The 27,590-nt window shown below is 37.5% G+C and overlaps 1 protein-coding gene across 2 annotated transcripts in view; it reads left to right on the forward strand.

The window, feature by feature from the left end:
- LOC142985422 (Kv channel-interacting protein 4-like) overlaps positions 1–25,587 on the forward strand; it is a 112,335-nt gene extending 86,748 nt beyond the window's left edge. For both annotated transcript variants that reach the window (XM_076133581.1, XM_076133582.1), the window contains exons 3-8: positions 16,146–16,276; positions 17,059–17,128; positions 17,366–17,436; positions 24,441–24,653; positions 25,048–25,175; positions 25,450–25,587. In XM_076133581.1, coding sequence (XP_075989696.1) covers positions 16,146–16,276; positions 17,059–17,128; positions 17,366–17,436; positions 24,441–24,653; positions 25,048–25,158 — 596 coding nt within the window. In that variant the 3' untranslated portion in view covers positions 25,159–25,175; positions 25,450–25,587. The remainder of the gene's footprint in view (positions 1–16,145; positions 16,277–17,058; positions 17,129–17,365; positions 17,437–24,440; positions 24,654–25,047; positions 25,176–25,449) is intronic.
- Positions 25,588–27,590: the final 2,003 nt, after the last annotated feature.

The following is a 27,590-nucleotide window of genomic DNA, read 5'->3' on the forward strand; positions in this document are numbered from 1 at the left end:
TACGAGCGAGTGTACTCTCACAACAGTGGTGTTGGTTTAGGCGCATGAGCACATAGCTTTATATCAATATTGCAGTTATTCTAACTCCTGTGCTTTATGATGGCCTGGTACTTTAAATTAATTAACAAAGATTGATATACCATCTTGAGGTCTTGGCGCAGTGGTTAAAGTCACCACGGCGCCGGCGTTACCATTGCGACGGGAGGTCGTGGGTTCGATTCCCACACGGAACAATTATTTGTTCCACGAAGTTATTTCCGGTCTGGTTGTACTTTGTGTTCGTTGTTTGTATGTTTGTAAAAGTCCCCGCGACACAAGAGTAATTCTTAGTGGTTTCTTAGCGGACTGGCCCAACTTTGCCCGGGTGTAGTATTTTATCGAGTTGATTCCATTCCCATGGGAATTTTGATCCCATCGATCCCATACAAACCTTATCACGGCAGTTAAAAACAATTCCAATTTGATTTAGTTAAAGTAATAAGATTTACTCGACCCAAAAAAAACTATGTTTTAGCCTGACCCGGGATTTGAACCTAATGCTTTTTTTTGTATTATAGACCGAAGGAGGGAATAATATACATATTATCATACGTATTTAAAATCACGCCTTCATCCCATAGGGGTAGGCAGAGATCCAATAATAATATTTATTTAATATATTTATTCGCAACGTTCATCTCAATCGCAATCAGCGTTAAAAGAGTATGCGGGTCACAAATAAATATGCCCAATGAATCAATACAATAAATAAAATTTACACTAATACTAGCTTTTACACGCGACTTCGTCCGCCACCTGAATTTTCCCATGGGAATTCGTCATTTTCCCGGGGTAAAAAGTAGCCTATGTCCTTTCTCGGGTATCAAAATATCTCCATACCAAATTTCATGCAAATTAGTTCAGTAGCTTTTGCGTGGTTGAGTAACAGACAGAGTTACTTTCGCATTTATGTAAAGTTTGCTCGCTTGTTTGTTTGAACGGGCTAATCTCAAGTACTACTGGTGCGAATTGAAAAAATATTTTACTGTTGGATAGCCTATTTATTGCGGAAGGCTAAAGGCCTTTAGGACCGGAGTAGCAACGAAAAATGTTACAAAAACGGGGAAAATTATGACGCATTCTCTCTTATGTGACACAAGCAAAGTTGCGCGTATCAGCTAGTTGTATTATATTTTAGTACATAGATAAATAAATAAAATTACTGGACGGATTTTGATAAGATTTGGCATAGATATAGTCTATATTAATAACATAAATTAACACATAGGATAGATTTTACCACGGAAAATACCGGACTAACCCCCGGTTTCTGAGGTACATTTAGCGGTAGTTTATCTATTCAATAGCGTTTTTTATATAAGTTTAAACGCTATTGAATAGATAAACTACCGATAAATGTACCTCAGAAACCGAGAGTAAGTCGCGGTTAGAAGGTTGTTATCTATAATAATCTATACTAATATTATAAAGCTGAAGAGTTTGTTTGTTTGATTGTTTGTTTGAACGCGCTAATCTCAGGAACTACTGATCCGATTTGAAAATGTTAGATAGCCTATTTATTGAGGAAGGCTATAGGCTATATATCAGCACGCTACGGCCAATAGCAGCGGAGTAGCAACGAGAAATGTTACAAAAACGGGAAAATTATGACGCATTCTCTCTTATGTGACGCAAGCGAAGTTGCGCGGGTCAGCTAGTCTATTAAATATTCCGAGTGAAACCGCGCGTCACAGTTATTTTAAACAATGATTGATGTATTTGTTTCATACATACATACATACAAGTTCATACAAGTTCATACATATTGACTCTCATACAGTATTGTTTGTACAATGTATGGAAGCTCGTTAAAATCACATTTATCCTCATTTTAACCCCTTCGTAAAGGTTCAATGTGACATGTGTTAGTTTATTAATAACTATGACTTAGTTAACAACAGCCGCGCGGATCGATCTCTGAGGTTAAGCTATGATTGCCGAGGTAGATCTGTGGATCGGTGACCATCTTATACATATTGAGTTCCTCCGTGTTTCGGAAGACATGTTAAATTGTAGGTCCCGGCTGTCAATTTCGAATATCCTTGACAGTCGTTAACAGTAGTCAGAAGCTTGAAAGTCTGACAAGCAGTCTTACTGAAGGGTAAGATAGACAGTCCAGACCAGTAATGTACATGGAGCGACTGCCTATTTGATCTCCACAACACAGTTACCTGGGTTTTGGGTGACTTTCAAGCTTCTGACAACTGTTAACTACTGTCAAAGATCTTTAAAAATAACAGCCGGGACTCACAATTTAACGTGTCTTTCGAAACACGGAGGAACTCATGTGTATAAGACGGTCACCCATCCACAGAACAACCTCGGCAAACGTAGCTTAACCTCAGAGATCGATCCGCGCCGCTGTTAGTTAATTAAGCCACGAGGTATAGTAACATTGATCATCTTAACCACTGCGCCATCATCGTTTATTTAATCTTAACTTTAGTTAAATAACTTAAAGTTATAACCAACATTACTGAGAGATTAATACAATAGTTGTTTACTTAACTATAACTTATCAGCTTATAGGATTTAACTTATAACTTGCGAAGTATCCACGATTAACCTCTGACAATTGTTTAAACAGTTGTTGTAGTAATGTAAAGTGTCACTTGATCACTGTGATGGACTCTACTCTCTCATTACGAGAGACCCAGCAGTGGGACAGTGATATGCTAAAAAGATGACCCGCGTGGTTAATTTTGTCCACAACCTTTCACCTCCTATTTGAACAATTAAGTTAACCTCTTAATAAAAAAGGGCCTTATTTGATTTTAGATCTTCAACTTTCAATCTTCTTCTTCTTCCTATCGTATGGTTAGTGGTCAACCTAGTGTCAAAGTTATTCAAGCCGCCCGAAGGCCTTTGATGTGGCTTAACGCCTGTTATCTTAATTGACATCAACCGGGACCGACTATTTACGTGCCCTTTGAAGCACGGAGGCGGCCTGTTCAAATACCCCTTTGCGGTCACCCATCTATGGAATGACCGCGCCAAGGTTTGCTTAACCCACGGATCGTTTACCGACTGGTGAGCGCACCTGGCTACGAGCGCCTCTCAACTTTCAATACTGTTTAGATTTATGTGCATTTAAATTAGTGTAGTTAACATATTTTCATCAATTTTATACGCAAATATTTTTCCATACATATAAACTACTCTTTCCTACAGATCTTCGACTATACCTCTATGATAAGTTTCATTTAAATCGGTTCACTAGTTGAGGTGCTAAACCGTATCACATAGACTTACGCATTTATAATACTAGCATGTGTAAAGTATCAAGATACTATATAGTAAGACGTTATTAAGTATCAACATCGTAAGGTCGTCACATTTGTTCTCTTGTCGCCGCTATGCGCTAGTAACTATGTGTACAGCGTTCAATATTAGGTATAAATTCTACGTTTTTGTTTATCCCGACCAGCGGGCATCACGTATTTTAGTTGACAACTAGTGTATGTCAAATTAAGGGGCACTATTCAGTACATTGCTGCTTTTACGTAGCGTATTAATCTCTATAATCGAAGGGAGAAAGCAATGTCCAGTACAGTGGCTTCTCTATTTTAAATAGTTATCAACTGAAATACGTCTAGACTAAGACTGGCTCTGTGGCGCGGTCGCTAGTGTGACTGCTGAGATCTCTGCAGACGTCTCGAGTTCGAATCTTGGGTAGGGCTAAAAAGTTGTTACTGAATTTTTAAGTTAAGTTAAGGATTATAGAGATTACTCGGAGTCATGAAATTTAGGTGCCTCGAAGGCCACGTAAAGCCATCGGTCCTGCGCCTGCATTGGCCAGTTTCAATGGAACACCCGTACTTTGACTTAAAAGCAAAAGCTCCTACAGTTAATCCGAGACTGATCATGGATTAACTAGCCCAAGCTTAATAGAGAGGCTTGAAATACAAGTGGCAAAGCTGTAGCTAGAAACGAAGCCTGTAAAAACCTTTTAAAAATACATCCTGAAACTGTATTATTTTCCAATGTTTGACTTATTAGCCTTGTCAGCGTTCAGTTAGTTGTCAGTTAAATACATACATACATACATATTTTTTTCCCCATAGGGGTAGGCAGACAGAAACAGATCGTCACTTGGTACGATCCTTACAAACTTCCCTTGCCTCATTCACATACATATGTACATATTGTCAAACAGGACCGGAAGATACTAGTATTACGCACTAAATACTAATTTTAGTACTTTTCAATAACTTTATTTAATTATTTATTATAAGACATCATTTAAAAAATTACATTTACATTAAAAAAAATGAAATTTACGTTTATAATCTAAATCTAATCTAAATATATATAAAGGAAACATTAAAGTATAAATAGTACTTTTTGAACATAAACTATTATTTTAAAAAAATCTACCAAAACGCAACCTCAGAAACTAGCAACACTATACAAGAATAACTCCGGTCACGTAGCACCTATCTACGACGGTTATGGCTACGAGCGCTACGAGCTACGCCGCTACAGACCTCTACGACGCAGCTACGAGAATGCTACGACGTCGTTTCTTTAATGACGTTATCATCTATTGTTGTAAATTGCGGATGTATAAAAGTTTATATATAAGGTAGCTTATGTTCAGTGGTTGTAGTAACTACTATGCTACTTATACTAAGCCGAAGGTCGTGGGTTCACAATTTTTTTTTGCCAACTCTTATAGTACAGTGGTTAATTTAGCCGCGATGCCACTCGTCGGGAGGTCATGGGTTCAATCTCCTTGTAGAACAAAATATATTTAAGTAGGAAAAGATGACTCATATGTGGGTCTAATTTGTGTTCATTGATTGTAAATAAAGTTCCCTAGACACAGAAAAGTTCTTAAATTTCAAAAGTCGAAAAGCAATTTGACCGGCCTCAGAGCTACCCCGTAGCGTAGTGATTAAAGTGGTAGCCACGCCACTACCATTGCGCCGAGAGGTCGGGAGTGAGATTCCCACATGGAACAATTATTGCGATCCATAAATAATTGTTTCGGGTCTGGTTGTAATTTGTGTCCTTTGTTTGTATGTTTATCAAAGTCCCCGCGATACAAGAGCAATTCTTAAAGAGGGAGTTATCTTTTACAAATTACTAACCCTATAACCCTACTGTCTATATTGTAATATAGCAATATGTTGTCTTTAAACCTATTTTACTTCAAATATTAATCTTATGAGAGTGTTTCGCTTTCGCAACAAAAACCATTTATAATCATTTAACAAATGAATGTTTTCCTTCAAACCAAATGTATTATATGACTTGCACCTATTCACACCTTTTATATATACACACGACCATACACGTCGTGTGTGTTCCAAGTGTTGGTGTATAAATGATGATCACGTTGTTATAACGATGAAGGAACACATCGTGAGCAATGTCATGTGTGAGAGTTGTTTAAACAGTTGTTGTAGTAACGTAAAGTGTCACTTGATCACTGTGATGTACTCTACTCTCTCATTAGGAGAGGAGACCCAGCAGTGGGACAGTAATGCTATATTAATTATTCATCGTTTCTAGTCAACCTAGTGTCAAAGTAGTTGTAGTGTTTGTGGTGAACTATTGTTATGTTAAACAACAAGCGTGACTTGTATCACGGAGACGCTCAGCTCAAACACTGCACCTATATCTATGTAATGTACAAGTTAACACACTGATGGTTTACCCAACGTCTAGCTGTGAGCGCCTTAGCAGTAAGTTAAATTTTATTACTGTAATAGAAAAATCTGCGTAAAACACATTCATAAATAAACTCTAATTCACCATTTAATCAATCTCACTGTAACATTATTGTATTAGCACGCATTCTGAATGTAAACGCACGCAATTTGCACGCATTTGCACGCAAACGGTGTTATTGCCTTCGCACGCAAATAAGTAGAGGGCAAATCAAGACATATTTTTTGCAGAGATTTTGGTCGTGACGTGCATGTAATAAGTTTGTAGGGAGGGGACAACGGGACCCGGGAATAATACGGGATTATTATACGGGACTTTAATACGGGATTATGAATTTAGTTGAATGTTTTTCCGTACTTTTATGACTGTTTTTGTCACAAATAGACTTTGTTTTATACGTTTTTGTGGCGCTTATAGTCAGTTGTTCACCGGTGGGTAAACGCTCAGTGTGTTAACTTGTACATTACATAGATGTAGGTGCAGTGTTTGAGCTGAGCGTCTCCGTGATACATAAACAACATTTTAACATAGCAACTTAAGTCATGGCTATGAAACAATTTAACAGTAGTTAAATGGAATAAACATCGCTACCACTACTGCGGTGCCGGTGTCACGGGTTTGAAACAGGCTCATTGACCCCTGGCCAGTCGATATCTATGGACACCCACACAAAACACATAAATTTTACAACGCACAGCATCCGATCTTAAAAAATAATGTTTTTTTATAGAAAAACCATCCTTTTTCTAAGCGGGAAATCGAACCGGAAATCTAATACTACAGTTTAACCCACAGTAACATTTCAATGTCAAAATTAACAAAGTCCCGACAATAGAAATAAACAAATTACGTTTTCCCGCGTCATTAGTGTTGCGCCAACAGTCCCGGGCCCGGGATCGACGAGAGCCCGGGAATGTCGGGAACAAGTTGTCATTGAGAGGGTTAATGGCGCGGAACTCGCCGGAATTGCGCGGAATTGCGTGGAATTGTGCGGAATTACGCAATGTTTTACGGAATTGCTTAGACAAGCGCAATGAGTGAATGACCTATGTGCTCCGAAACTTATTTTCCTATATTTTTTTTCTTTACTAGTTGACCAACGCGGCTGCGTTCGCTTTTTTCTCTACATAGTAAGCAAAGTCGCTTCCCGCGTCTGTCTCTATGTCTGTATGTATGTATGCTTACATCTTTACAACTATGCAACGAATTTTGATTTTTAATAGATAGAGTTATTCAAGAGGAAGGTTTATGTGTAAAAGTTGAAAAGGTTTATTTTGTGAAATAACTGTTTAAGTCGAGCAAATCCGGAGCGGGTCGATAGTACATCTATAATATTGTATGATGCACCAACGATTTTAGTTAAACAGAATTGTCGAATAATTTTGAATAATTATCAAAGCATTGAATATTAGTATTAAATTCTATTTAAATTGATTCAACGATGATTATAATACAGTTACTAACTAGTGTAGCTAGCATTGTTCTGTTTAAATTTAGCACGAACACAGTGATATAATTCGTTGAGACTGATTGTCGTCATTAATAGTGTTATATACCGATCGGACTACTATTGAGAAACATCTTCTATCTATGTATATAAAATTCAAAACTGACTGACTGACTGACTGACATAGTGATCTCTGCAAAGCACAAACCACTGGAACGGATCTGGTTGAAATTTGTTATGCAGGTAGATGTTATGACGTAGACATCCGCTAAGAAAGGATTTTGATCAATTCCACCCCTAAAGGGATAAAACAGGTGGTGAAAGTTTGTATAAATCTCCTTAGATTTTCGACTGATTGAACTGAAATTATCCTAGATTCACGCACAAGATACTTTTTAATATGGGAAATCTTAACACGCGGACAATGTCGCGGGTTGAAGCCAGTTCTAATATAAATTAGAAAATGATCAATGACACTTTTTCGACTTGGGAATCAAACTCGGGACTTCGTGGCTAGCAGTCAGATAAACTACCATCCGCGCCAGAAAATCAGTTATATAATAGTTATTATATAACTGTATCTTAAATAAAATAAAGTATATATGTCATCATTAGGCGCGCCGCACGCTCGGCTAGTTCGCGCCGCGGTATATTTCACTCGCGCAGTTAATGCGAGCCCCGACTGTAGACGTCCTAACTCATTTGTACTAAGTGATAAATATATACGCTACAATCTTATATATTTGTGAAACTAACATTTGCTCGCGGATTCACTTGCATTTTTGTTGAAAATAGTGACCTATGATTTTGTTCTTTTTAAGTACAACTCCCGCAGTAATCATTGCTCTTGTGTCGCTCTTTTACAAACATACAAACAACGGACAATTGTTTGTGGATCGCACAACCAATTGTTTCGTGTGGGAATCGAACCCACGACCTCCTCACGCAATGATAGCGGCGTGGTGACCTAAACCACTGCGCCACGGAGGCAGTCATAGAACTAATATTTGCTTTCGGAATCGCTTGCATTTTTGTAGAAAATAGAAGCCTTTGTCTATAACACTGAAACACTGTTATTAATAGGGTAGTTGACTGGGTTAACGAAAAATTATTAAACTTGTACTCGTAAAAGGTTCATATAAAATGCTCACGATATCAATATTTTTTCGTAAATATTGTTGAAATTGTAATTATTACAGACTGAAACTATTAGGCACTCATTTGATACCAACGAAAATATTAGGTCGGGGAAAAAGTCTTTTCGCATTATAGTATGTATGAACTTGTAATAAAATCTCTTTGGCTTCAAGAATCACAAATGAGTACACGGTTCATTAGGTTTCTTTCAGTGAGCTCGTGAGGTACACAAATATCGAGCTTATTTGTGTAGAGAAAAGATTTTATTACAAGTTCATACTTACTATAATGCGAAAAAACTTTTTCCCCGAACCAATACGAAACTGTGACGTCACTATATCGTATTTCTATACTAAAATGTGTTAATGACATTTCATAAAGAGTGGTTGATTTGACTGGTAGTTAAGTACCCAATAGAGAACCTCCTTTTGAAGTTGGTTCAATAGATCTATTCGTATAGATACATTAAGTTATATTATACTCCAGGGTCTGGGTACAATGTGGCCACATTACCGAGGGTCCGAGAGAGGCGTGGCGATGATCACTCACTGTCACTCACAGAGTGCAAGTTTGTATAAAGTACTAGCTGGGCCGCGCAACTTCGCTCGCGTCACATAAGATCTATCTATCTATCGTACGGTTAGTGGTCAACTTAGTGTCAAAGTTGTTCAAGCCCGAAAGGCCTTTGACGTGGCTAAACGACTGATATCTTTATCAACAACAACTGGGACCGACTTTTTACGTGCCCTCCGAAGCACGGAGACGCTTAATTCAAATACCACTATGCGGTCACACATCTATAGAATGACCTCGCCAACGGTTGCTTAACCCACAGATCGTTTACCGACCGGTGAGCACAAATGGCTACGAGCGCCTCGTCACATAAGAGAGAATGGGTCATCATTTTCCCCAATTTTGTAACATTTTTAACAAGTACGCTGCTCCTATTGGTCGTAGCGTGATGTTATATAGCTTATAGCCTTCCTTAATAAATAGGCTATTCAACAGTAAAAAAATTTTTTTTAGGGTTCAGTACTGTAAAAACGGAACCCTATTACTAAGTTTTCGCTGTCTGTTTGTCAGGTAATATTTGTAAGGAATACCAAGAGATATCGCTTGGTGACAGACAAATCTTAGAAATATTGGCCGTTTTTACGCTTAGAGTACGGAACTTTAAATAATAAAATGCCTATAATAAACCCTTACTTAAAAACCATTTCTTAAAGAAAATCGTTTAAAGAAAGATATTAATAATAGTGTGATTATAACTAAAGTACTAGGCTCACATAAAGCCTTAGGAGATGAAACACTTGAACGTTAGTGGCACAGGGGCTTTGACAAAATGAATTGTTTTAATGTATAAAAGAAATGCTTTCAATTCAAGTACATTGACCCCTTTATGGGATACTAAGTTTTTACCACGGCTCCACTCGTCTAAAAGTTAGCAAAATAAATGTTGGCTTTCATTTCCTATTTTAAACCCTTAGGGATCGGATTACTAAAAAGTCCTGTCTTAGGGGGTGCCTATATCGTGAAAAGCCCCCTGTCAACATTTTATGTTTCTAACTATTGTCTGTGCTATGATTATTATCAGTCAGTCAATCAGTCAGTCAGTACAAGTAATTTTGTATTTAGGTTTTTTGATTAGGTTCTTCCCCCAGTTTTGTTCGTGTAAAAAGCAGCTTATATCCTTCTCCGATATTAATTTGATACTCTGTACTATATTATCAAAATTGGTTCAGGCGTTTTCATGTCGACGAAAGACAAACAAATAAAGAAAAACTTAAAATTTCAATGTGAAAAATCTATTATCTTTCTCGAAGTTATAATCTACTAGCTGACCCGCGCAACTTCGCTTGCGTCGCATAAGAGAGAATGGGTGAAAATTTTCTCCGTTTTTGTAAATATTTTTTACTGGTACTCTGCTCCTATTGGTCGTAGCGTGATGATATAAAATATGCCTTTTTTCCGAAAAATATATCAAAATTATTTAAATATCTCCTAATATAACGAAGTCGCGCTAAAACATATCCGCCATTAAAACAGTTGCCATGACAACGGAATTTTGTTAATTTAATGTCATTATAATATTCGCGACTTAATTCGCCACCTGAATTTTCCCGGGAAATGCGTCATTTTCCCGGGGTAAAAAGTAGCCTATGTCCTTTCTCGGGTATCAAAGTATCTCCATACCAAATTTCATGCAAATTGGTTCAGTAGTTAGGCGTGATTGAGTAGCAGACAGACAGACAGACAGACAGACAGACAGACAGAGTTACTTTCGCATTTATAATATTAGTATGGATCTTTCAGCTTAATATTACTCAAATCGGTTTAGCCATTTTGACGTAAAAGTACATAAAATATCGCATTGAAATAGTTTTCCGTTAATGAAACTTAGTTTAAATTACCAGGTTGGCATAAACCAAAGGAATTATCGTGAAGGCATTGTGGAGATGAAGAGGTTCAGATAATAATCTCTTAATGCTTAATCGATACCTAGTTAAACCTTATCTAAGGGATAAAGGGCCGGTATTTTACCAACAATATTGTTAACTTCAAAGCTATTATGATACAGTAGGTAAGCAACGTTTGTTAGGTATAATTTTAGATGGATAGCCGTTTTCGAAGATTTATTTTTTTGTTGATTTTTAATAGTTTTGAGCGAGCCTCTAAGTATTTTTTATAAAACAAAGGTAGCTTAGATCACTTCTTCAAATCAGCTACCTGTCAATTTAAGTTTCATTAAAATAGGTCCAACCGTTTCTAAGTTAAGAGTACAGTAAAGTTGGAAGGAACCAAAGTTTAACATCGATGCAGACCAACCCACAGTATAAGTTTAGTATGTAAGTGTCCATACGTCGTAAAGACATCCGTTTTTAAGCGACTAGAGAGAGCTCTTTCAACATTATGAGTGCCTGGTACCTAGCTTCATACAACACACGATTTTTACTTCAAAAATATTAATACAAATAAAGTCCTCTGCCGCAGTCTGTCTATCTGTTTGCTGTTAACTCAAAAACGACTAAATGGTTTCACATTAAATTTTCATAGAATAAGGTTCACCTAATATTATAAATGCGTAAATTTGTGAGGATGGATGTACGTTTGTTACTGTTTCACGAAAAAACTACTAAACAGACTATAATGAAATTTGGTACACATATAGCTCAAAACATAGATTAACACATAGAATTATTACCCTGGTATATCTATTCACGCAGACGATTCCACGGGTACAAACTAGTTACTTAAAAAGTAGTTGAGAAAATCTTTTTAGTTCATATATTTAAGTAAAGGTTTTCTTTACAATTCGGAACATATTCAGCTCTCGCCAAATTTCCAGCGAGCTCATTGAACAGCCACAAAGAATCGACCGTATCTATGTATGTATGAATGAAAGATATCTTTATACCAAATGTATAGAAAAAGATCTTTGTGTGTGGTCAAAAATGTGCCCACTAGAGAGAATTTATTTTGAAAAGGAGCCTTGAGTTAGTAGGAAGATGTTTTGTTCATTTTAAAACTATAGTAGTTCAGCCTTTTTGAGTTATAGCGAGACTTTTTTATTTATTTCATCGTATTGTATAAGTCTAAGTTGTTCAAGCCCGAAGGCCTTTGACATAACTTAACCACTGTTATCTTAATAGACAACAACCGGGACTAACATTTTACGTGTCCTCCGAATATTCCGTGTGGAAATGGAACTCACGACCTCCCGACACAATGGTAGGTAGCGGTCAAACACTGCGCCAAAGTGTCACTCCTCATTATGTTTTCCTTTAGCATTATAGCAAGTCAATCCTACTATAATAAAATTATGTGTGAAAAGGCAAAATCTACTAAAAGGATTTTCACGAAATTTCGTAGAAATTATAATTTAAATAACCTGTATTAACACTGATACTTTTTAACCTCGGGAAATCTATTCACGCAGACGAAATCGCGGGCTGAAACTAGGATCATTTAATTTAGAAATCCCGATTATTTGAAAGCAATGTTCTCTGCTCTCTGCCTACCCCTATGGGAAGTAGGCGTGATTTTATGTATGTATATATGTGTGTATGTACGTATGTATTGTATATAACTCTAGCAACACTAGTATGTATGTAAAGTCAGTCTGTATTCGTACAAACTGTAAAGTGAGTGACAGAGAGTAGTGTCTACTCAAGACACTCGCAAGTCGCGCGTACAAAGAGAAGGCGCTGAGAGATGGACGTGTGTGTAATTATACTGCTGAGATACCGTCTTGCGTTTATGTGCGCCTGGTACTTGTGTATGATACTACTGATCATATGAGTCTTGAGTCAGAACAATTTGATGGACGCCTGTGTAATTAACTATACTGCTAAGATGTGCGCCTAGTACTCGTGTATGCTACTGACCAAAAAGTTTTGAATCCTGACTGCGTTTAAGGTACCGCCTTGCGTTTATGAAGGCCTAGTAGTTGTGCATCCACGACATGGTACTACTGATCGTTTAGTCTTTAGTAAAATTGTGTGTTTGTTAACTTTCTGTGTTTGTTAAATTGTGTAAATAACTGCGTTTAACGAGATATGACGGCCGGAGACTGCAACCGTACCAACTGAGTCTATGAGATACCTGTGCGTATAGTAAAAGTAGTATTAAACGAAATGTGACTGCTAAATAAAGGTTCTTGGAGATTTGATTCAAGTAGGTATGAGAATAAAACGCATTAACTCATAAATGAATCCTTAAAAGTCTTAAAAATATATTTTCAGCTGCTTATATCAAAAACTTTTGTTTCCATAAAAAAAATGCAAGAAAATCTCAACAAAAATGTGATTTACTTGTCAAAAAATAAATGCAGAACAAAGACACTGTCCGAGCGGTTTGTTCACAACTTATATACTTTTATATAAAAGTGTATACAAATTATGTTAAATAACAACTTTGTACGAAGTTTCTTACTCTCGGGACTCGGCTGAACAACAGTTTGTATTTTTTTCCTGAAAAAAACTTGCTTTAACTGTGTAAGACGTTGCTTTTTATTATAACCCAAATATTTCCAAGTTATATGTGTATTAGAAATAATGATCACTTGTTCTAACGGTGAAGGAAAACATTGTGATTCAACCTTGCATGCCTGAGAGTTCTTTAGAACAGTTCTTGAAGGTATGCAAAGTCCCCTGCACTTGGCCAGCGTGGTGGACTCAAGGCTTACCCCTACCCTCGTTGGAGGAGGCCCTTGCCCAGCAGTGGGACAGTTATTTTTATTTCAATGAATAAGAAGTCTTAAATATGTTAAGTAGTTTCAATAGCCCATTACTTTTCCACTCTGTCATAATTATTTAGTCTTTCTGTCTATCTGACCTCTACAAGAGTTACCTGGCTTATAACACGATACCCTTCGGTAAGACTGCTTGTCAGACTTTCAAGCTTCTGACAACTATTTTGTGTTTCAAAATTAAACTACCCTTAACCTCGCGACAAGATGGAATAACATCTAACTAACATGAACGACATTCTATCAATAATCTAGCTGTTTAAACAACGTTTTAACCTCGTGACTGACACACACTGAGTGTCAGTCATTGTGTGTCAGTCTGTGTGTGTCAGTCTGTGTGTGTCAGTTTTAGTTCGCGACGCACACAAAAGATGTCACTGCGTCGCTCGTTCACATCAAAAGATGTGAGTATCAAAAGACTAACAGACGGTTTGAATGCCTCATTCAGTTCTAAACAGGCACATAGGTGAGTGCTAACTTTTGAATACTAGTTTAAGTATGAAGCGATTCATGTCCTAATGTTGTAAGTGCGAAAGTTTGTAAATTGGATGGATGTTTGATACTCTTTCACGGAAAAGCTACTGAAATTATTGAAATGAAATTTGGTACACATATAGTTTATTATATAGATTAACATATATGCAGTGATAGCCGAGTGGTTTAAGTTGGCACCTCCCACGCAAGTGGTCGCAGGTTCGAATCCGAGGCAACACACCAATGACTTTTCGAAGTTATGTGTGTATTAGAAATAATTATCACTTGCTCTAACGGTGAAGGAAAACATCGTGAGGAAACCTTGCATGCCTAAAATTTGTTTAATACATTTATTGAGGGCATGCAAAGTCCCCAACCCGCACTTGGCCAGCGTGGTGGACTCAAGGCCTAACCCCTCCCCCTCGTTTGAGAGGAGACCCTTGCCCTGCAGTGGGACTGCAGTGGGAACTCAAGGAGTTATTCTTAAGGTATTCTTTAAATGTGTTCAAACAGACAGAGTCGCGGGGCGCAGCTAGATCGTTGTTATTTTCACGCAGAAACGTAATTTCCTGTCACAAAGTATGACAGATTGTGTTTGTGATTAGCTCGCCATCTTGTAATACGAGATAAAGTTAATATTTAGGCATTCTCGTAAATATACATTTATCACAATAATATATATTCCTACTAGCTTTTACCCGCGACTTCGTCCGCCACCTGAATTTTCCCATGGGAACGCGTAATTTTCCCGGGGTAAAAAGTAGCCTATGGCCTTTCAAATTTCATGCAAATTGGTTCAGTAGTTTAGGCGTGATTGAGTAATAGACAAACAGTCTAGTTACTTTCGCATTTATAATATTAGTATGGATAACATTACGCATTAGCCAGTTGCGCTCACCGGTCGGTAAACGATTTGTGGATTAGGCAAACCTTGGCGCGGTTGTGACATAGATGGGTGACTGCATAGAACTGGGCGTCTTCGTGCTTCGGAGGGCACGTATAAAGTCTGTCTCGATAGTTGTCAATTATTATTAAGATAACAGTCGTTAAGCCACGTCAAATATTTTCGGGTTTAAACAACTTTGACACTAGGTTGACCACTAACCATACGATAAGAAGAAGAAGTGAGTGGTGTTCTCTGGTCTCTGCCTACCCCTGTGGAAAGAAGGCGTGATATTATGTATGTATGTATGTAATAATGTATGTATGTATGTATGTATATTGAGTGAGGGTCGGTCGAGTGGTCAAGCGTGCGTTAATGAGAGCTTGCTAACAAATGATCTGTCCGTCTGTATGTTACTGTATATAACTATATACATATGTAAGTATGTATGTACTAGGGGACCATGACTAATGTGTTGGTATAGAGCAGTGTGGTTATGTTACTTGCCTATTACCTATGCGAAAATAAGTATGTTGTAAGTTTGATATTAGTGTGTGTGTTGGTTTAAGGAATTGTAACTACTGAATTATTGAACCAGTTTTGATGCGGTTGTCTGTTTAAAAACTAGCTTGTTAAGTTAAACTTAAGAGACAGTTTCTTGGGTTATAGGTAAGTGTCAAATAGATAAAATATGTGATCGACAAAATGACAGAAAATGTGTAAAAAATACTGTCAATATTCTACTAGTATTTATTCTGAAGTAACGAAAGCGGGGCTTATTATTTTATTTCAGTTTATGAATTTGGTTATGCAAACCAAAGTACCTTATGTTTAATCCTGTGTTTGTAACTATCTTTATACTAACCTTTAACAAAATCAGTTCAGCAATTTCGTCAAAAAAACCTTAACAGACAAAGTAATCATCACATTTTCACGGATTAGTATGGGATTTGACTTATTTAATTCCTTTCCACATATAAGAGAGTGGTCCTATACTTTCTTGATTCTACTTCCTACACTCTCTTGTACGCGTAGTGCTTCGGAGCGGCCTCCTACACTCTCATACGTGCCTGGTACTTTAGAGTGGCTCTATACATCCTTATTCTACAATCAACCTCCAACACTCTCATGTGCTCCTGATACTTCACAGCGACCCTATACATCCTTGATTCTACAACCAACCTCCTACACTCCCATGTGCTCCTGGTACTATAACTCCGTATAATATATGTTGTTGACAGAGGAGGAGTGCGAGGAGTCTCTGATCGGCGGCGTGCCGGTGCGGCACCGGCCCGAGCCGCCCGGCGCGCTGGCGCAGACCACGCGCTTCACCGCGCACGAGATCAAGCTCATGTACCGCGGCTTCAAACAGGTTTGACACAGTTAACCATACATTTTTTTATTGTCTAAGCCTAAACAGAAGAAGACGTATTTTGCTTCCAATGGTCTGGGCAGTAGTGAATACGAAACTCTTGATCACATGATTGGGACAACAAACAAACGCGGGATTTGGCGGTAAACTAATTTATTGATATTGTTTGTAGAGGCCTAGCAGGGTGCATATATATTATAACAGTCATGATTTATAAGATTCAAATAGGACTAATTAGGAAATAGGAAGCACCTACTTTACAAAAGTCATTTATTTTTATCCAAAAATATTGTCCGTCGGTAAAAACAACGACCAGTGTGTAAAGTAAGTGACACGTAGAAATCATCCACAGCGGGCACTTTTGTTTTGAAACGAGTTAAGGGACTGCTTCACAATAATTGTTTTTTATCCCACACATATGGTTTATATGAGAGTTTTAATTTCTTCGTTAAATCGTCCCTAAGGTACTACGAAAGGTACAGTCATTTTCGTGAACAAATTGATAAAAACAAACACGCTCACCCATCTTATTTTAGACCTCATCAAGGTAGAGCATGGACTAACAGTTAAAAGAAAGAGGAAGCGTACTGATTGCTTCATTACGCTCACCCATCTAAATACTGTCCTCAATAAAGTTTTCTTACCTTATCTTAATAGCCTACTTAAAAGTACTAATCGCTCACCCATCTAAATACAAAGTTTTACTTAACCTATAATTTTTAATTATCTACCTCAAAAAGTACTAGGCTAGCAAAAATACTAAAGAGTTGTGTTTGTTCCAGGAATGCCCCTCAGGAGTGGTGGACGAAGAAGCGTTCAAGAACATATTCTGTCAATTCTTTCCCCTCGGAGGTATGTTGCCCTGGTACTGTCGTGTCAGACTTATATGTGTATTATAAATAATAATCACGTTGTTATAACGATGAAGGAACACATCGTGAGCAGTGTCATGTGTGAGAGTTGTTTAAACAGTTGTTGTAGTAATGTAAAGTGTCACTTGATCACTGTGATGGACTCTACTCTCTCATTCCGAGAGCTTTGCCCAGCACTGGGACGGTATTGGGTTAATTTTATTATTTTTATTTTCAGATGCAACGCAGTACGCGCACTATGTGTTTAAAACTATTAAACACAAGCAAAGCGGGAAAGTTAATTTTGAGGTAAGAAGTTATATTTTAAAAGAATAATAATACATACATACCTACATATTGGACAAAATCTTTGTGTGATGAGCACGAGTATCTGTTCTGAGCCTGGTTGTTAATGTATCTATATAAGTATGCATTTACAAGTACATAAGTATGTTTATCAGTTATTTGGTTAACATAGTACAAGCTCTGCTTAGTTTGCAATCAAATGACCGTGTGTGAGTTGTCCGATTATAATTATTTATTTAATAGGGATTGCAAATGATGCAGTGAAAAGCAAAATAAAATATTTTTCCGAAAAGCTTAAAGGAGATTTATTTAAGCTTAGCGATACTTTTAGCGAACGTATGTACGTAGAAAATTCGAGAAAAAAGCACCCATTCCTGCTTAGCAACTACAATTAAGCTACCAGGATTACATAACCGTTAAGAAGGTTCTCCAAGTAAATCTCGTAGAGCGACAAAGTGCCTCCTACTTACTTATGCTCGCCTGGTACCTACAGGTGTAGTTTGGAAAATGGCCGCACCATTAGAGGCGAAAGAAAAATGTTTTCTTTCTCGTTCTTACTTACTTTTTTAATTAGTAATCGGCTATCTTTCTGAAAACAAACTTTTAGATCAATAAATTAACCGTAATCACATATTTTAAAAACATTATTTTGACCATCTTTTTACGACAAGCTCAAAAACTACTAAACCATTTTTAATAAGGTTTTTTCAAAGTTTTATACGGTAGGTCTTTCATGTACGATTCTTAAAAAAAATAGTATTTTTTTGCAGATTTCAGTATTTTAAAGTTTGTTACTCTTTCACGCAAAAACTACTGAACGGATTTTCACGAAATTTGGTGCACATATAGTTTATAACTTGTATTAACATATATGATTTTTATCCCGGGAAATCATTCCATGCGGACGTAGTCGCGAGCAAGAGGTAGTTAATATAAATTATACATTTATTGGTAAAGGTAAATTCAATATGTCAATAAGTGGTGTGTAAAGTGGTTCTGATTGTAGAGACGTGGAACAATTGAATTGTAACAATCGTTTCATTATTAGCCCTACATTGCTGATTTACTAGGGCTGTCTCATTCGAGTCATTGTACTAAATACGCAAACTATAACGTTAATATAGTTTTAATCCACCTCGGAGCCCTTATTGAGGAAATCTTTTATTTTTTTTATTTGTATCTTTACTAAAATAGCGCTGCTTTGCTATCTTGAAGCTAACTTGAAGCTAACCATCAAAATCGGTTCAGTATTTTACCGTGAAAGCGTAACAGATTAACAAACAACATAAGTATTCTTAACCTTTGTCATCTAAAATTAACTGTACGTTTAACAAATATTAATTAATATCGTTTCAGTAGTTTTAGCCTAAAAGAGTAGCAAACACAATCATTCTTAAAAACTTTCGCATTTATAATACGGTCCTCCATTTTGTATAACTTATCACGCCTGTTTTAAATGGGATACAGGGAGCAAAGAACGTCACTTGGTACGATCTTTACAAACTTCCCTAGCTTCATTCACATACATACATGTTGTCATACATATTAGGTCGGGGTAAAAGTATTTTCGCATTATATTTAGTATGTATGAACTTGTAATAAAATCTTTTTGACTTCAAGAATCACAAATGAGTACACGGTTCATTAGGTTTCTTTCAGTGAGCTCGTGAGGTACCTAAATATCGAGCTTTTTGTGTAGAGAAAAGATGTTATTACAAGTTCATACATACTATAATGCGAAAAGACTTTTACCCCGACCTAATATTTATTAGGTACAGGATTAAATAAATGTACGTGTAAAGTGTCAGAGTGTCAGAGTGTCAGCCCTACGCAGTTCACGTAATACGAGCGCTTGACCTACTTCAGCGCCATGATTGCAGCGACTTTAAATCGGTACCGACTCTAATACTCGCCGCGCCTCAAATATTGCACTTTTTACTTAGATTTCAGGATTTTACTGCTGAAATACTTTTCAGATGTGCTGAAAAATATTTTAAATATGAAAGTTAGTGTGTTTGTCTTGATTTTACTCCAAAAGTGCTGAAACAATATCTTTTTTGGGGAGAATGTAGATTAAATTGTTATTATGTATACTACGTATGCCTACGAATAATAAAGGTATATTTTCATGGAGGTAGAAATAATCGAAACAAGTTTGTAAAGATCGTAGCTACTTACATTCTTTGATCTCTGCTTAGCCCTTATAGGACAAGGCATGATTTTGTATACAAAACTTGTATTTCATTGTAAAAACTACAAAGTGCATAAAACAGGATTCGAACCCTGATACTTTACTTCATAATCGTTTAAACCGCTAAATTACGTTTCCCAAAAACCCTTTCTTTATAACAAAAATAAATTTCACAAATCCCATTTTATTGCAAAAATAATTTTCAAATAAAACTCCTTTTTTATCGCGACTGTACTTGTAAAATTTATTTGATTCCACCTCCTCTCGTATTATATGCCCCTGGTACTTGTTACCCGAGCCCTTTGATTCCGTTCAATAAAATCTTTAAGCCCTTCGCGAATTATATGCCTCTCACGGGCTTATGACGTCACGCAAACCCTTTTCAAGTACTAGGGGCGCAGAAAATTACAAGAGTTCTATGAAAACTGGTTGTACAATTTAATTGTATAAAGACCAGTTTGAATTGAACTCCCGCTTACGACCGCTTTGTACCGTGAGTGTACAATCAAGAGCTCTAATCAAACTGGTTTTTAATACTTATTGCTTATAAACCAGTCTATCTTGGTACGTGCCTTTGAAATCACTTGGAACTAACTTTTACTTGACTACGCGGGCCTACTTGAAATGGTTTTTCAAAACTAAGTTATACCCGCGACTTCGCGTGGAATTAGAACTTCATCCCTTTATGAAGTCGGTTAAAAAGTTTGTGTTAATATAGGTTATAAGCTGTCTATACACTAAAATTCATGGAAATCGGTTAAGTCGTTTTGACGTGATTGAGTGACAAACATACTTACATACAAATCTTTCTTTTTGGTAATATAGCGGACTGGCTCGACTTCGCCCGGATATAGTACAATATAATCCCGTGGGAATTTTGGTCCCATCAATCCCATAAAAATAGTTATCCAATAAAAATTAAGTCAAATAAAAGTAGATTTATATTCTTTCTACCCGGGAAATGTATCCACGCGGACGAAGTCACGGACAGAAGCTAGTCTATAGGTTGACCTCTGAGTTGTGAACGCGTAAAACTTTATTATATTCCAAGTTTCTCTCCCGGAGGGGTCATTTAAAACAAGTTTATTAAACAAAACATATAATTTTCCAAAATTACTTGGTCCGAGTTCAACTTAAACTGGTTTATAAACTTTTAACAAAAACAACCATTATAACTTGGTACCTCGGACTGTACAATTTGAACTACAGCCAAAAAGCTCTCTGCAATGATTGTGCGTATAATTCGTGTGCGAAAGAGAGAGATATATAAAGTGGTAAGAGAGTGAAAGAGAGGGATGTATACGACGGTTATCGTTGTTGAATTAAAGTGACTTAATTAAAATGTGTTAGCTTATTGTATCGATGGCTGCAAGGCGTCGCTCGATTATATACTTTCACCCCCTATTTGAGCCGCTTAGGGGTGGGTTTTGGAAAATAATTTAATTTTGCTTGATGTGGAGTCCGGATTTTCTGGATGTTAAAATTTCTAAGCTAGATTTTATTAAAATTTGTTTAGCAATTTCGCGAGTCGTAAAAAGTTATAGTCAGAATTTTGCTGTTAAAATATTTCAATTTATGCTAGACTATTTCTGATTCCTGTGCTTTAACTATTTCTACGATACATGTTTTCAAAATGGGTTCAGCGGTTTTACAGGTATTCAAAATGACACTAGTATATACCTGTAGTGCACAATCCACAAGGTTGTTCAGTTATTAATTAACCAATTATTTTTACAAAAAAACCTTTACAACTTTTACACATAAATCTTCCTCTTGAATCTCTTTATCTATAAAAAAACCGCATCAAAATTCGTTGCGTACTTTTAAAGATGTCAGCAAGTGACTTTACTTTATGCTATGTAGTGATTATTCTTTAAAGTAGAATTTCATTAAAGTCATTGCACCCATTTTAATTCAAAGCGTAACATACAGAAAGTCTTTTGTATTAATAATATTAGTTTGACTTGCTCTGACCCCAGTACTAGAGCGAGTATAATATTCGTAGATCAATTTCTACAAATGAGGTATTTGTATGTAAATGTTTGTTGTTTAAGATAAACATACATATCTTCATATATATATATATACATAATATTTTGTATTCAAGATAAAATATAAGCGAAATATTTATAGTACAACAACTTAGTAGAGAGTGTTGTATACAAGGTTCGCGGCTGGAGGTATACAACATACAGAATGTATAACATCAGTGACCCGCAGTCTGCAGCTGACGGTCACCTGTTTCACACAGATACTTTATATTGGAAATACATAGAATTAATCATCTTCTTCTTATCGTGTGGTTAGTGGTCAACCTAGTGTCAAAGTTGTTCAAGCCCGAAGGCCTTTGACGTGGCTTAACGACTGTTATCTTAGTAGATAGCAACCGGAACCGACTTTTTACGTGTCCTCCGAAGCACGGAGACACCCCTTTCAAATACTATGCGGTCACCCATCTATGGAATGACCGCGCCTAGGTTAACCCACAGATCGTTTACCGACCGGTGAGCGCAACTATCTCTCTATTAGAATTCGCGCGAGACCAATACCCACTTAGCCGATTTTTACCTTTAAAAATCTCCTTTACACAGACAAAGTCGCGGCAACAAGCTAGTACACTGCGTATTAATTTAATATTGTTTGTAAAGTGACTGTTAGACGGTATCTTAATTTAGTTCCTTGCAGATGGTAGATACGGCACAGCGTGTAATGTACCTCCGCGTAACTCATGATAGCCTGGTACCTTCAATGATGTACTAAGATTTTAGTTACCAGTTTATCTGGCAGATAACTTAACTGTCATTTTATATATAGTCGGGTAGGTTATACTAAACTTATCAGCAATTTGAGAAACTAGCTCTTATTTTTAAAAATGTTTCGTAGTTTTACAGCTGAAGTGTTTTCGGGAAAAAAATAGTATCTGTTTGTTCATGATTTACCCAAAAACTACTGCAATATAATTATTTCATGTGATTTTCACCAATAGACAGAGTGATGCCATTTCTTAATAGTCAAAAATTATTCGTCGGATTTATGAACATTGATCCACCCAATAAAAAAGCTCATAAATTAACAAACAAAAAACGAATTGAGAACCTCCGTCTTTTTACAGTCGGTTAAAAATACCGCTGCGAGCGTGCTCCGAGTTCAAGGAATGTCTGGCGAAAAGATAAAATATCTTGATATATAAGACAAAAGATACAATTTCTATACAACATTTTATATTCAAGGAAAAAGAAAATATATTTTATTTTTTGTAAAAACATCCCCTCTGCCGGTAAAAGTTTGTGTTTCGTACAATATGACAGTGGGGTACAAAATGTAAAAGAATTTTGCCGTCAATATTCTACGAAATTGAAGAAGTAAGGGTTGTTTTGAATAAAATATTAGTTAATATTGTGATGTATGGAAAAATAGGACAATTTTGGTTTCTTGGGTGACCAGTGTATCATAAATAAACCGGCCAGGTGCAAGTTAAACTCGCGCACTAAGGATTCCGTCCCAAAACAATACGAAAAATTGACGTTTTATGCAAGCCCTCCTCCCGGCCCTCCGTAATTTTATAGTAATTTCTCGCTAGCTCTTCTCATAAGGCTCTACCCCCTTTCCCAGCTAGTGGTAGATTCAGTAATTGTAACGACTATCATAAGTGGCAATATTTGACCTAAATTAATAAATAATTTGATTTTGATTATTTGTTATTATTGCGGTAACAGAAGTACACAATTTATGAAAATTTCAGCTTCCTAGCTATTACGGTTTAGACAGGCAGCGAAAAACATAAAAAAGTATAAAACGGTCCTGTTTGTCCTTTGGTTACGAAACTCTGATAATAATGCACCGTTCTTCATGAGACTTTTGCCAATAGAGAGTGCGATTCATGAGAAAGATCGAAGTGTTAGTCGTTAGGTTATTTACCCAAAATCATAACCTTTTTTTATTCGACCCGATAATCGAACCTGTGAATATTATATTACATTTATACATACAAATTACATAATTTAGTTAATTTTTACATAATTCAGAGAGACTAGAGGGTACCTGGTACCCTCTAGTCTCTCTGAATTATTGTCCTGGAATGGGAAAACAGACACTATTTTGTCCCAGTTGTCCTATGGCGGGACAAATTCGACAGATATTTCAAGTTTATTTCCAGACAGACAAAATGACCTAAAATACTAAGATTAGTATGTAAATGTTAGTAATAATACTAAAGTGTAGAACACTCAGTTAGATTGAAGTACTAGGCGCGCATGATCATCAAGGAGACGACGTTACTATGAGTTGTAGACATTTGGAGGCGCGGCCAATGTACTCATATAAACCTAATTTATGTAGTTCGGGAAAGTTCGGCTAGTTTCGGCTACTCTCGGAACATAAATGTGTTATTTTTATACACGTAGTGGTCAATGAAACTAAGCAAAATGGACATTTTACTTCTAGTTAGGGACTAACATCACTTCAATCAGTCTAACCCTTCTTCCAACTATGTTGGAGTCGGCTTCCAGTCTCACCGGATGCAGCTGAATACCAGTATTTTATATGAAGCTACTATCAATTCCTTTCGGTAAGACTGGTTGTCAGACTTTCAAACTTCTGACTACTGGCACGACTGTCAAAGATCTTTGAAAATGACAATTAACTAAAAACCGGGGCTCACAATTTACCTTGCTTTCCGAAACACGGAGTTACTCGATACGTATGTTAAGTTGGTCATCATTTTAAGTTGGTCATCCATCCACATGCCAACCTTGGCAAGCGTAGCTTGACCTCAGAGATCTACTTAATTTACTTAGCATTATTATGGTTCTCCCAGGAGTTCCTGGACATCTTGTCCCGCGTGGCGCGCGGCTCGGTGCAGGAGAAGCTGTCGTGGGTGTTCACGCTGTACGACGTGGACGGCGACGGGCGCATCTCGCGCGCCGAGATGCTGGCCGTGGTGCAGGCCATCTACGAGCTGCTGGGCCGCGCCGCCGCGCCGCCCGTGCACAGCACCGCCGCCAAAGACCACGTCGACCGGATATTTCATGTGAGTTGGGTATAGTGACATCTAGCGGTGTGTAGCTGAACTACTTGTGAAATACTGCTCTATGTTTGTAATGTTTTGTTTGAGTTAAGTATGGCGACATCTAGTGTCGAGTAGCTGAGTCATATGTAAGAGTTGTAGAGAAAAAAGAGCGGAAGATGTTTTAGTTGACAATAGTAAAATCTAGCCGCTGGTAGGTGCTTAAAGTAATTAATCTACCTTAAATAGCCAATAGTGGAATCTACGAATGCGGTACTGAATTTATACATTAATTGATAAAGTTTCTAGTTAAAATTCGATGGTTTTTAAATCCTGCTATATCACGAGGTAGGCGTGAGACATGCTAGACTACAACAGTGAAGTTACGTATATTGTAAGAGGAGTGTTTGTATTGCAGTTGATGGACACGAACTGCGACGGCGTGGTGACGCCGGACGAGCTGGCGCGCTGGTGCAGCCGCGACCCCGCGCTGCTGCGCTCGCTCACCACCATGGACACCGTCTTGTGACACCAACACACCCACCGGTCTGTACTGACACTGACACTGACACTGACACTGACACTAACACTGACACTGACACTGACACTGACACTGACACTGACACTGACACTGACACTGACACTGACACTGACACTGACACTGACACTGACACTGACACTGACACTGACACTGACACTGACACTGACACTGACACTGACACTGACACTGACACTGACACTGACACTGACACTGACACTGACACTGACACTCACACTCACACTGACACTCACACTGACACACACTTATAACATGTTCCAGGTCGGACTCAGCTCGCGCGTCATGTTCTACCGCCGCGGACACGTGCTCCCCGCCCCCCACCGCCTCCACCATCACGTTCGCGCCTGACACCCGCGCCAACAACTACCAGGAGACCAGCGCCGCGAGGAGCACCAGCGACAAGGTAACACTTGTTATAACGATGAAGGAACACATCGTGAGCAATGTCATGTGTGAGAGTTGTTTAAACAGTTGTTGTAGTAATGTAAAGTGTCACTTGATCACTGTGATGGACTCTCATGCTTTGCTGCTAATATTTTTATTTTTTACATTGGTATTGGTTATTTTCTCAGGACAGCGGAGTGCGTAGTAGTACGACCAGTGGGGTGGGCAGTGGGAGTGAGGCCGACAGCGTGGCTGGTAGTGTCGCCGGCAGTGTCGCGGGCAGTGTCGCCGGGAGTGTGGCCGGGAGCGGCGCGGGCAGCAGCAGCGGCAAGGAGGTGGATGTTAAGAACCAGGATAAGAGACAACCCCCGCCTGTACCAGCCCGTGTTACTGCTTGTGTAAGTACAAAGCGCTTTGTGTTTGCTAATTGCTGGACTGGTTTGAATTTACGCAATTTCGAAAACGTCAAAACGTTTTTACAACAGAAATTACATGACACTTTTACTTATAGCGATATTACCCGCTAGATGGCACTAGTGTATATTTTAAATCCAAAACGATCGAAGTAGCTTATTTTCATAATACCTTTATTGTACACTTTACTAAGCTTATGATTAATAATGATTTTGTCATTATTTCTAGATAACAGAAGAGACGGTGACCCGCAAGGTGAAGCGTCGCTCGCGGCGGTCGAGCTCCCCGCAGCAGCCGCGGTGAAGCAACCTGCGCTCTATGTCCGCGACACAAGGCTCCATCTCGCTCGCCGCTCTGTGCTTACACGCCGTGTGTCTTACGCTAACTTAAGTGCTTGTAGTTTGTAATAGCGATATCTTGCAACACGGAGATCTGAGAATTGCTTCTTCCTGTTACACTGGTGTACGTTTAGACCCGCATGTCCTTAATAAAATGTAACTTAGTATTAAATGATTTAAAGGAGCAAAGGACCTACTGACTTATCACTTTAAATTACTATAAAGTTATAATAAGCGGTGATACTCATCGTTTGGTCAATGATCAGTGGCGACCGTTTAGTGACATTTCAGTGAAAAGAAAAATATCAGAATAAATGAAGCTAATGATTGTCCAACAATGTGATAGTCCCTTTAAAACATCCGTCTTGCAAGATATTCGCCAAAGTTTTGAATTAAATTCTTTAATTGAGGTATTATCTGCTAAAACAAGATGGCGTTACTTAAGCCATAATAATAAGTACGTTAACGCCATCTAACGATAGAAATAGATAACCTTTTTGTGACGTGTCAATCGCTATGTTCTATTGCTAATAATAAGAATTAATTTTAAATTCAACTAGCGACATCTAGTTCAAACTGCATACAACTCTTTTTGTGTTAATAGGCTACGGCCAAGAGATGGCATTGAGTGTCATTAAATATTAGTTCACTAGATGTCGCTTTAGTTAATGGCACGTGTGTGCGTTTTAAAACTCTTTCTTTAACTTTGAATGTCGTGAATTATATTCGTTAAATATTCGAATATCTGCCTTAACAAGTGCTTCGATTGTGAACTAACGCGTTTAATACTTATCGTTTCTAAATATCGTGTAATTTCTCGTCAAATTGTAGTTGAACGTACAAAGTATTGTGACAATTATTGATTCATATCAAAGAAGATAATAATTATGAGTTAATTTGAATTAATAAGGTCATAGTATACATGATACTTGCATTGAAGAAGTAATAATATACTGAAAATATACGCAGGGAGCATTAACAGTAACATACGACTTCGATTGCAACAAGTAGCAAAATTGACAATTGTGGCTGTTCCAAGTATCAAGTATACTAAGAACCTTATAGCGAAATAACTCGCTATAACTATAATACACTCAGCGGCAGAAAAAGTGGCCCAAGCGCTTATCGTGAATTTGTAAACAAATAAAGTAATATATGAAAGATATATTGTTGTAAGTAGTTGCGAAGTGATCTGTTTAGTGTCATGAAGTGTTGAATTTCAGATTAATTTAAGTGACGGATGACTTTTTCTAACAATGTGTGTTA

Source organism: Anticarsia gemmatalis, chromosome 30, assembly GCF_050436995.1.
Source record: "Anticarsia gemmatalis isolate Benzon Research Colony breed Stoneville strain chromosome 30, ilAntGemm2 primary, whole genome shotgun sequence".
In the NCBI taxonomy this organism is placed as follows: domain Eukaryota; kingdom Metazoa; phylum Arthropoda; class Insecta; order Lepidoptera; family Erebidae; genus Anticarsia; species Anticarsia gemmatalis.